The sequence below is a fragment of the Centrocercus urophasianus genome, unplaced genomic scaffold, assembly GCF_019232065.1.
Source record: "Centrocercus urophasianus isolate 14NV4802_14NV808 unplaced genomic scaffold, USGS_Curo_1.0 seq_29, whole genome shotgun sequence".
Classification (NCBI taxonomy): domain Eukaryota; kingdom Metazoa; phylum Chordata; class Aves; order Galliformes; family Phasianidae; genus Centrocercus; species Centrocercus urophasianus.
The window spans coordinates 4,144,910-4,157,402 of record NW_024884855.1 but is presented as its reverse complement, the minus strand read 5'-3'; the positions used below and the strand labels follow the sequence as shown (position 1 = coordinate 4,157,402).

Sequence of the window (12,493 nt, the reverse complement as noted above, 5' to 3'; positions counted from 1 at the left end):
AACAGCTGAACTGTCAGCTTGAAAGAACTTGGAATAAACTCTATGGACTCCTGACTTACGAATTCAGAGCTAGTTCAGAGATAATGATCTAAAATGATGTAATTTGTTGTGCAAGCTGGAAAAGTAGCTGTTAGCTTGTATATAGTTTTATATAGTCCCTATAAAAAGGTATAGTTCTCTTGTGGTGAACTCAGCCTTGAAATGAGCCCAGTGGCAAGAGAGCATGATTTCTTACTGTGTTGCATCCTTGGCTATAGAAAGTTAATTTTCAGAATATACTGGCAAAATAAATGAGATACAGAACATGACTTTCTTGATTAAGTTGTATAATATCAGCACTGGCCTGAGAATGAGGATTTCATGTACTGTGGTAGCCTCATCCTCCCCTTTCTTCACTTTCAGTTCAGAATGTGGGCTGTTTTTAATTTCTAAATCATTGTCACCTCACTTTATAGCAAGCAATCTCCCAGCTTGGTGAATGTAATCCTAGAGACTGTGACTAGCTAATGGCTTCTTCCAGTTTGTGATTGGTTTGCTTCTTGAACAAGGAGTTTGCTGTAATATTCAGATGATGTTATCGTTTCGATAAGATGGTACGTTTGTAACCTATGTCCAAAATAAACACTGTGTTTAGGAAGGGGAAATTAAAGGTTTGTAGAGATACTGGGGATCTGCAGGCCGGGTTGTTCTTTGTCACCTCATGTGCCAGAATTAATTATATAGTGGCCAGAAATTCATAGTGTAGCACTACACCATTCTAGCAGCTCCTAGAGGCTTGCCACAAATCCAGTTGCCATTCATTTGAAATATGGAGAGCTTAAAATCAATGGGAGTCTTTAAGTATATTACTCCCTTTCCTACCTGTTTTCATCAGGCAGAAGCTCAATGACACTACACTCTTAAGTAACATAAAAAGAACTTTAGACTGTTTTCTTCCCATATACCTTCCTTACCATTGCTGCTCAGAAAATACATCCGTTCAACAGCTCAATTTTAAATGGCCCTATAAGGTAGTTTTACAAACCAATGGCTGGCTCCATTACGTTCATTTTACTGCAGTCTAACTTAGCAATGCAGCAAAGAGAGGATAATCTAAGAAGTGCTTAATTGTATTGTGAAAATTGCTCTAAAATACATTTCTACTGAAACGATGACATGCACTGAGTATACCCACTTTGGGCTTTATTTGTTTAATAATAATTAAATTATTGGAGGTGTCTGCATTGTACTAATCTAAGGCTGGTTATGAGGATAGAAAAGTGGTCAAATATTTTTCTAACATTTATGGACATATGTGTAATTACAATGCAGAATGCCAATGATAAATCCTGTGATTCCATTGGGAGGACTATGAATATATATTAAAATATTTTAACCATGTCTTGATTAGTACATTTTGTTATGAGGGGTATCTTACCACAACATAATATAATTGCAACTAAAACTATTACTCTTTGCAATTATAGATCCCCATGGACCATCCTTCACCATTGGAAAGGCAGTATGGTTACTCTGGGGCTTGGTATTCAACAACTCCGTGCCTGTGCAAAACCCCAAAGGGACAACCAGTAAAATTATGGTGTCAGTTTGGGCCTTCTTTGCTGTCATTTTCCTGGCTAGTTATACTGCCAACTTAGCTGCATTTATGATTCAAGAGGAGTTTGTTGACCAAGTGACAGGACTGAGCGATAAAAAGGTAGGTCTTCTGCCTCAAAAGGCATTAATGTCTATTCTTCATAATCCATCTACAAATTTGTACTTTGTACTAAAAAAACTGAGCAAGATAATCAGTTGGAACTGTATTACTTCTTTCTGAGTTAAAAACTCAAAGCATGAAAATATCTGACTGATTTCAAAGTCTTTGTATTGCCTTTTCCAAAGTAACTGCATTAATTAAAAGTACATTAATTTTGTGATGGAAATCAATTCTTGTTAGATTAAACGTGATGCCTCACCACCCTATAAAAGCTTGAAAAAAAAGCAGATAAATCATCTTGAACGCATGGAAGACATTTGAAATGATTTAAACATCTCTGTGTAGAATGTTAATAGTTTATTCATTGACAAAACATTCATAAAACCAGTAACTATTCAGTTATTATCTGAAAAGGGTCAGTGCTCTTGGAAAAAAAGTCTTTTTGATTTTCATATAGCATGGATGAAAGTCCAGATTTAGAGTGACACTAGCATAGGCAAAGAGAAACATTAGCAATCCATATAAGTTCGCTGTAGACATTTGAATATATTTCTGGTATAAAATGGAAAGAGTAAAGTTGAGATATTACCTGGAATAAGCCACATGATATTGAATGTGGAAGTGGCTTTCCTGGATTCAAGAATTTCTTGAGAGACTTTGATTCTGCACTGGAGAATTGCAGATAAGTTGTAGATAAATGACAGCTCATTTAAGCTCTCCTGAAGTTTCACACAAATTGACAAATAATAAACATACTTATTTTTCACATTTTTCTAGCTTGACTGAGTTTTCTTCTGCAGAAAATATATACAAGCTCTTTGAACTTTAATTTTTCATCAATTGTCTCATAAACCAGAGACGTAGCAATTATTTATTTGTTGTTTAATTTGAGTGACTGTTTTGTAGTACAACTGCACAAGGGGTTGAAGTCCATTTACAAAAGTATTGTTGTGAAGGATATGCACAAAGCACATAAAGGGCACACCGTTGTCAAGTCTCTGCCCAGTTGTTTTAAAATGAAACTAAATATTGACATTGAGAAGTAATATTTCAGCAGAGTGTAGCAGAAGGGAGAACTTCACAAGGGATTTATTTCAAAGGACAGAAAATAAAAGAAATTGTTATTAAAAAGAAACAGTTCAGATGACTCACACCTGTTTACTGATTTAATGGTTCTCAATGACTGGCCTTTGAGTGATCTGAATTATCAAAGCATGACTTGCAAGCATGGCTAGGGAGAAAACGGATAAAAGGAAACAACAACAACAAAAAAAAAAACTGTGGAAAAACAAGCAGAACCCTTGAAAGAGTATGAATAGAAGCACCTCTATTTAAAGATAATATATTTAGCAAGCAATAGCTAAAAGATTTTCTCCTCTCACAGATTAAAAACACAGATTTAAAACATCCTTTGTCCTGTTTCTGATGAAATAGTGTTTTCCTGGGAAGTTCTGTTTGAGCAGGATTTAGCTTCCACCTGGCACCATGCTGATGTTCAGGTCTACCAACACACTGCTGTCTTCCCTCTGCCCCAACTTGTGCTGAGCGCCCTCTTACCTGTGGGCTGGGAAAGTCTCTGTATTTGTTCTGTAGCCATTGACTAACAATTTATTTTTAGATGTTAAATAATCTTTATTGGTGTCACTTTTTCTGTTCTCTCTACTAAATGAGATCTTATTTCTACCAAAAAAAAAAAAAAAACCCAAAAGAAAAAGCAAAGAAAAAACACTTGAATCAGAAAATAACATCGACTCATGTGCAGATTATTTATTTGTTATTTAAGATTAAATTTTATTTTACAGTTCTTCAAATCCTGCCTGAAACATACAGAGATATATCAGGGGGTGCTTTACCTTTTCTGATTAAATTAGTTAAACAAGCGAGAAACCCACTAAAGAAAAAATCTATTTAAAATGTTCTTCTCACGCACAGGTTTTGGTTCTCTACAAGCTTGAGCTTTCTCAAATTTTCAAAATTTGAATAATTAGGAGTAATTAATGGGTATATAATATACTTACTTCCATAACTGAAAATATATAATATTTTACTCTTGTCTTTGCCTTGTTTTTGTAATATCATTAGCAGTGGAACAGTTCAGGAAAACTCTGACCCTTGCTGCAAACTGAGCTGTCCCAGGCAAACGCCAGTGTGAAGAGACAAGATTGCATATGAGTAAAATTAATTAGTAACATCTAGAAGTTCACCAAATTCTGGTTAAGTTGGCAAATTTCAATATAGAAAAATAGCCAGAGACCTGAGTAATTGTACTGGCTGAGCATAATTTTAATCCTTAAACCTAAAGATTCCTTTCCTATCTGTGTTAGTTGAATTGGCCTTCATTAACTTGTGAGTGGTTGGGAAATTGGTTTCGTTATTCTTCCACTTTCCTCTTTTTCTTACTTCCATAACTGAAAAGTCATGCTCCTTTGTCAGTGCTGTCAAGCAATAAATCATTCCCAATCAGAGCTTCAGGAGTTTCTCAATACTTCATAACTGACAGATAATAGAGAAGTCAGGAGAATAAGTATCTCTGAGCAGTCACTCCGACACTCAGCATTAAGTAACTTCCACCCTAGGAATGCGTTTACACCAGCATCCAACCCCTGGTTTTGCTGAACACAGCAACATGCTGCTTACCTTTCTTGGCTTTAAGACCTCTTGATTAAACTGTCATCCTTCATAATGTTGCTAATAAACTTCTGAGTGCTGTGTCATCTGCGTGTCACCCAGAAATACATGGCACAGCATGTACTGGAGTTACTGGGGGTGGGCGTTCATAAACTCAGATGATTTAGAAGATAAGAGGAAAATTATGTTTTGACATTTTTGTATATGTAAAAGATTTCTAAAAGCTTTGTGTTCGTAAAAAGGTATAGAAAACGAGTCCAAAAGTATCCATTGAAGCTTGGCTCTCATAGCACTTGCTACTTTTGAGGCCATTTATACCTTTTCATCTGAAGAGAGATAAAATCATTAAGAGAAAGTAGGAAGCATTGGACAGAATTGTCTTCCAAAGCCTTTGTCTGCTGTGGTTCCTCCAAAATGCTCCATATGCATGTGGTCATGGGGATTCTCTTCCACCTTAATAAGGAGCCTTTATGATGCTGTTTACAGATTCCTTAATTTTTAGGATTCACAATGTTCTTGGAATATTACCTTTACTTTTTTTGTGAGGTAAGACAGCACAAGCTCTCTAGTTACTTAGAGCCATCCTTGTGTCATAACAGAGCAGGGTGAGATCAAAAGGCAGTATTGGCTGATGAAATAGTAGGGCGACCATTTTACCCCTGTCCATCTCTCCTCTTTGATATTATAGCCTTCAGTGCCTTTTGAGACTTGTTGGAGGTAGATATTGAATGGTGATTATAATAATTTGGAGTTACTAAACATAGCAGCTACATTTTTCAAAGACCAGAAAGCAAATTGTTAGAATAAATCAGAATTCAAATGTGGGTTATTTTTTTCCTATCTCCATCTATGACTTCCACTAAAATCCTGTTAGCAGAGGGAGAATATTTACTATTTTCTACTATTTTAATAAGTTTTCTGCTGTTCCTTAAAATAGTCCTGAAAAAAACAAAGCTAACAACTGCTCCAAATAGCAACGTTTTCAGACAGACGTGCATATCATCAAATTAAGTCCATATTAAACATTTGTGAAAGATCACTTTACTGCCTAATGAAACTGTCAGTTTTCCTTAGGCATATAGGAAAAACAAACTAAAAGCACTGTTTTTCCTAAGCTTGGGCATCCTTTTGGAGGTTCCCAGAGCAGTAGGATTGGGGTTTGGTTACCATGTGCTACAGATCAAGCTGCAGGCAGAGCACGGAGAATGAATTGTTTTGTCTTCTGAATAATAGTTGATATCTCTGCTGTTATGATTCAAGCAGGGGGCTTGTGCATTAAATTTAAGGATTTTATTACCAACTTTAAAAAGAAAAAAATTAACATTTCAGAAAATGTCTAGGAAGAAAATTGCTTCCTAACAGACATGATACATTTTAATTCCCACTATGGGGTTTTAGGGAAAATGAGTACATCTGTAGATTCAGTGCTTTTTTCTTTCTTTTATGCCTACCACACCACGCAGATCTCTGCTGAATCATAGAGCCTAGGACACGTCAGTTCTCTAAATACATGTTTAAAATTACTGATTAGAAATCTATGCACCTTAGATAAGAGTACAGCATTAGTAAAAATGTTTTAAACTGTTTTCCCATTTACACGTAATCAGGCAGCAGCGCCACACAATCACTTCCACAGAAATATCTCGTTACCATTCAATGTTTTTGGTTAAGTGCCTTGTGGCAAGAAATTCCAGTCAGTGGAGGATGTTTGGAACTATTCATTTCTGACTTTTCTGTATGCGAATTCATATACAAATTATTTAATCAGTTGAATTACTTGATATCGTTATGATGTTAAAATGAACTAGCACTTTTTATTAATCTGTGCTTTCCTGCAGAAATATTGTTATTTGAGTGTTCAGTTTGGGATGGAAAACTGCAACCATTCCTGTGGGAGGAAAATGGTGCCAACAACTTTAACCCACCTGAATGTTCTTGAAAAGTGGGACTATTCAAACCAAACTCCATTTGTAAATCACCAAGGTGTTCCACTATGATCTTCCTGTTCCCAAATCCCTCATGTTATACCCCAGGATTAGGAACCAAGCTTGCAAAATGCTCGCTACCGTTGAATTTCCATAAATACCAATCGTGTCAACAGCAGCAATTTTTACAGGTCTTGAAATTGATGTCGATTTTTGATTTTTTTTTTCTCATTCAGTTTTATTAATTCGAAAATTTGAATCAGATATTAGGAGTTATTGGAAGGCATCTCACTGTTTCAGGGATTAATTAATTATATGAACATTTAAATAAAGATAATAGCAGACTACAGATGTATCAGTAGAATCTCTAGACATAAATTTAAAAGCAGGATTTGCCTCAGTGCCACGTAGTGAACACAAAAAGGAGAAAGCAAATACAGTCTAAGAACCATGACTGGTATATAGTGTAATTTTAGTGCATAGGTCAATTAGTATGTGCAAGGTAGTAGCAAAGTAATAATTTAAACAGTATAGCTGTGAAATGGGAAAATGAGAAAAGTAAGACATTTGTTAGCTAGATGAATAGAGGAAAATAAAGTTCATTTCTTTATGCTTTGTCAAAATATGCTTAATTAAAATGAAGCATTTAATTGTAGTTCTTTAACAGGAAAATATTGTTGCAGCCATAATTTCACAGTCAGGGTTTGATGGAATGGAAAATACTCCCACTTTTTGTATAACTGTATTTTCTTTCCAAATTGGCACTGGATACTGAAAATTCTTAACGCCCTGAGACCAAACTTCAAAAAGAGGAGCATTACATATGTAGCCCAAAGGAAGCAGCAGCTGTATAAATATTAGCTTCTCTTGCAGCACAGGATTTGTAGATTGCTCTTTAACTTCTACAGCAAAAACAGAGTGCATTTTACCGTGGAATTTATGGGTGACTGCTTTTATCAGTGCTTAATTGAATTCCCTTACTAGCCAATAGTTCCTCTAATTTGAATGGCATTTCAAAATTTCTTTCTTAGAGAAACATTTTAACAATTCTAAAGTGTCACGTGGTGCTTAATGGGAGATATTGAAAAATGTATATGTACATAATTTTCAGGTCTAGTAGCAAGTGTTGGAGTGAGATTATCTTACACTTGTGTGTGCCCTGAGCTATTGTTAATCCTGTTGAGTAGTCCCTGGCTTGCCTGTTTGTGCTGATGCAATAGTGATAACAGAGGGTAAAACTGTAGAATAACATCTATTTACCTTTGAGCAAATGGTATGTAGGAATAAACTGCATCTAGGATTATAGGTGTGAAAGCTCCAGAGACACTTTGCCTATCAAGTGATGTAGCTGCTGAAGCCTTGGGGAAGATGCAAGAACTGTTCTTCCCCCTGAATCACAGGGGTAAGAGGGAAGTCAGCCCTCACACTTTTCTTCCCTGCGCACCGCATCACCTCTGGAACAGAGTGTTAGGCTCTGTTTGGGATGTGAAAATGATCCTTTTCCCTTGGCAACCCACTATGTCTCCGCTGAGATGAAGGTGTGAAATGACTATCAACTACAACTGTTATATACCAGAGTGTCTGCCTGGAGTTTGGGTTCTCTAAGGACACATTGGCAGATGGGGAACATCTTCCAGAATCTCTCTGTTCCAGTTTCTGTGGTTCTTCCATATCTCAATGCATGGAAGAAAGTCTTATCAAAGTGGCACATCTGAGCTGTTTTTAATTGGCATGTAGATGTTTCTGTGTAGTTCACCCAGTGTGAAGACAGTTTCTGATATAATAGAGCTGAGTGTGAACCCCATGCATTTGCCTAGAATAAATTTGAGACAGCCTATGCAAGATTTTTATTTTCCACCTGAAATTACCCTGGTAGTTATTTCTTGCTAAAGTTACATCTCCATAGGTACCTATTTTGAGTGCCTGAAAGATCCTGATTTTCCTTTTTTCTCTGTAGTTTCAAAGGCCACATGATTATTCACCTCCTTTTCGATTTGGAACTGTCCCAAATGGCAGCACAGAAAGGAATATCAGAAACAACTACCCTGATATGCACCTCTACATGACAAAATATAATCAAAAAGGAGTTGAAGATGCCTTGGTCAGCTTGAAAACTGGGTAAGCTTCTTCATGAGTTTTAAGGAATTTGCAGACTACAAAAGCTGAAAAATATTGATCTGTACTTACTGTGATACTGAACAGCGATCTCAGGCATCGTGTGTAATTCATGGCTTTTTTTTTTCTTCCAACCACAGTGTACTGATTTCAGAAAAGAAAATGAGTAGCCATGATTTGTATGACTACTTTTAAATTGTGTGTATGCTTTGATGTCCAATATACTATAGATTCAAAGTGCAAAAAAAAGTATTATTCAAATTTAAATAGAGGAGCTACAGCAACACCTGCATTTGGGATGAGCTCAAAACAGATGACTATTTGTATAGCCCTGGTGTATCTTTTCAGGACTGATCCATAGGGATGTGTTTTCAGAGGGCACATTTCTGACTAAGCTTGTTTGTCTGCTGAGTGTGCAACAACCTGAGATTTCTTTTCATCTTTCCATCCTTTCTGTCATTCTTTGGCCCTATATATTTGCTGTCAGATCTGAAGTCTTGGCTTTGATCTCCACATGATGGAGACCAGATGATATAGTCCCATATGTAATCTAATCTTGCTTCCGATAATGTTGGCAAACCAGCCCACTCTACTTGGCTGGTCAAGAAGACTGAATTTTCATTTTAATTCTGAAAAGGTTTGAATGCAACTCACTGCTTGCGTCTGGATGAGAGCAGTATGTTAGCTTTGGTAATCTTTTCTAAACATACAGGCTTGATAATAGCCTGCGTATTTCTTTTAATGATACTGGATTAAAGATTTATCTAGATACATTTATATTGTTTTTTTTTAAATGACAAGACTAAGTTGCCAACAGCAGATAAGTATATCTGCTCCCGTGACTGCTTGGTGTCTCAACTATTATTTACAGTAGCACAGGAAACATTTCTTCCTGTACTAAATTAGCTGTTACTTTTGGTCCTTATTGTGAGAACTGTCCTTTTAATTTCTACTCTCCTTCCCCCAAACATGTTGTAGATTGTAATATATTTCTTCTGTGGGGAGAAAAAAAAAAAAATTGAACTCACTAAACCTTTCTGAGGTTTTCTTCCTTAAAAAGTTATCCTTTCCATGGATTTCTTTTCCACAGTCTCCATGTAACCAACTAGACTCCTTATATTATCATTTCTATAGGTGTTCTCAGATGGCATTTCTCAAGCACAGTTTGTTCTAAAATAAACACATAACTTAAGGTGCACTTGACCTCACCCAAGATACTGCAAACCGGGGACAGAGTCAAGCCCATGCAAATTTTATTTCCTAGGAGACATCTGCATTGTGCACTGCATATACTGAGCTGAATGCTACTGTTCCTGCTGTCAGTTTTTGAATAGGCAGCTCTCCCTAAATTCAACCATTTCTTGAGCTCATTTAGAAGGGATGGTTTATTTATGGGATATATGTTCCTTGTACTTTTCATCTGTCATTTGTGGTACTGAAAACCTTGAAAAGCCACTTTTAGCTTTAAAATAAGGCCACCTGACAGACACTGAAGCAAGAAAAGGGGGAGCTGCCTGGCTACAGGGAGTTCAGGACATTCACTAAAACTGGGGCTGGCTGCTCCTCTGCCAGCTGCTGCTCCTCCTCAAATTCTTTAGTGCTTTTGACAGTATAAACTATCCATATATTTCTATTTAATAGATTTTATTTCAACTGGAGTCTTTTCCCTCTTCTAAGTAACTTCTTAGAGCAGGCACCCCAAGGTGCCTACCTTGCTCCCTCTGGCTGACATTTCTCTAGCAAGTGGTTCCGATAAGCTGCCATGTGTGATGTTTTCACAGAATCACAGAATGGCCAGGGTTGGAAGGGACCTCAAGGATCATGAAGCTCCAACCTCCCTGCCACCTGCAGGGCCACCAACCTCCACATTTAATACTAGACCAGGCTGCCCAGGGCTCCATCTAATCTGGCACTGAACACCTCTAGGGATAAGTTTTCTGGATCATTGTAAGCAACTCTTAGATAATTGCTGCACTCCTTTGTACTTTTTCTGATAGAACCTACAGGAGGATTAAACAGCACATTGACAGATGCTGGGAAGTGTCTCTTTGGCTGAGCTTATATCACAATTTTGGACATTTCAGCAGGAGAGTGGTGTCAAATAGGCTTACATATTTCCCCACTGCAGTTTCTGCCACGCAAAAACTGTAGAAACCCCCAGTGAATGTGCTAACTGTGGGCAATAAGCTCAGATACAGATCAGACAGCATGACTTTATATTTTTTTTTGCCTTTTGGTGACCAAACCAATCTGCCTGTGTGATCATCCTGTCACCTGCACCTTTGCCCCACTTGGCTTTTCCATTTTGCCAAGAAATCTGGTGAGGATGTGATGGCAGTTCCTATGGCTGGCACCTCAGCTCTGCAGAGCTAAAAGTGTCCTAGGTGAAAACAATGAGCCTGTCTAATAGTAGGCTGTATTAGTTTGCATTCCTTGTTCAAGAAAAGACATGAAGAGACATGTGTCAGAATATCACTACTGCCTGCCTCTTCTCTTTGTCCAGGCTTATGTTCTTCAAAAACAGCATTTTTCCCTTTTCTTTCTCAGTATACATAGCTGTTTCCTCATTTTTGACATTTCCCCAACTTCTGCCTTTCCCCATCATGATTTTTTTTTACCAGATTGCAGATTGTTTCACGCTTTCATGTGAAGTTTGCCTTCATCCCTTCTCTACATTAGATCAAGCTGACTTTTTCCCTACTTCACTTAAGCCTATGAGTGTGAATACTTTGTGCCCCAAGGAGCCATGTCACCACTGCTCTTCTGAGGATGACATCTCTCCTTTCACAAACTGCTTCTTTTTCCCAGCAAATACACCTTTTCTGTTTTCTTCTTCAGTATGTATGAGTTCTGATTACTGCTATTTCATTTGTTTTCATCTTTATCTCTTGTCAGAGCTATCCTTTTATCTGTTTTTCTCTTCTCGTCAGCATCACTGGTAGCATACAAAAAGCAATTTTTCTTCCATATCATGCAGCCTGCTGCTTCTGCACAGCTTATTGAAGATGAACTATTTGGTAATTATAGAGTCATAGACCACAGACCTGGTAAGGACTTGCAAAGATTGTTTGCTTGATGTTGTCTGCTGCAAGTCAAAATAAACAGTGCCGGTGTTCCTCTGGAAGAATTCTGTATCTGTTGTAATCCTTTGCTGTGGGTTGTATCTACTCAGAGTTGTTGAGTTTGCATGTAGTACTTCCCCATGTATGAATGTTCTGCTGCAGTAAAACTCTCAAGGGAAGTGCAATGGCCATACACTCAAAGTGATTTCAGTGTTCAAACCCTTGCCTTGGCACATTGACACCGGTGCACTGACTAGAATTTAACTGCTAATGGCTGAAATGACAAAATTTCATTGGTAGATTATTTTCCTGTGGCAGAGATAAAATGTGAAGCTTTCATTATCTGTTTGCCAACACTGATGAATCCATCTAATTTTTTCTTTATTTCCTTAATTCTCCTGGAAATTAGACTGCAGCGCATTTCTTGTTTCAAGCGAAGTGATGGCCTCTCTAACTGGTGCTGTGTTCTGAGAGCATATCGATGTGAGGACTTTATTTCAGCTTCACTGCAAAAAGCTGTCAGTATAACTCGTTTCAGGAAAATTGCAGTAATGAATCCCTTGTGTTCCACAGGCAGGCAGTCTCTTGCTATACAGCTGCAGACCCCTTCGCTGTCGTTAATGTTTTCCAGTTTTTATTTGCGGCCGCAGCTGTGACTGTATACTCAAGGATTTGATGCTAAAGTTTCCTTAGGTTTCCATCTGCCTTCCTGTTAATGACTGCAATGTTTGCTGATTTATATAATCAAGGTTAGTGCCTTATTCTCTCATTGTCTGTGGCATACTGGCAGTAACACAAAGCTTTTCATAAAGAATGCCACGGTGACAGCAATTCTGCAGGGTTCTTGGCAGGTATGGCCTTACATACAGAGGATTATCAAACTTGAACAGTCCAAAGAAGATATTTCTGACCTACAGATGTGCCCTGAGCTGTTAGCTGCTTTGATAGGAACAGGTGAGTTGTCTGTTCCTTTCCTCAACGTTTTTAATGACATTGTTATTATGATGCTAGAAGAAACACCTGAAAGCAGCTAATCCAACAGTGTGAGTGGCACGAGAAGTTCTTCC

At 37.5% G+C, this 12,493-nt stretch overlaps 1 protein-coding gene across 1 annotated transcript in view; it reads left to right on the top strand.

Moving 5' to 3' along the window:
- The window catches only part of GRIN2A (glutamate ionotropic receptor NMDA type subunit 2A), a 149,905-nt gene that overhangs the window by 114,571 nt on the left and 22,841 nt on the right, over nucleotides 1–12,493 (top strand). Inside the window, exons 9-10 of the mRNA XM_042827976.1 lie at nucleotides 1,467–1,696; nucleotides 8,207–8,367. Coding sequence (XP_042683910.1) covers nucleotides 1,467–1,696; nucleotides 8,207–8,367 — 391 coding nt within the window. The remainder of the gene's footprint in view (nucleotides 1–1,466; nucleotides 1,697–8,206; nucleotides 8,368–12,493) is intronic.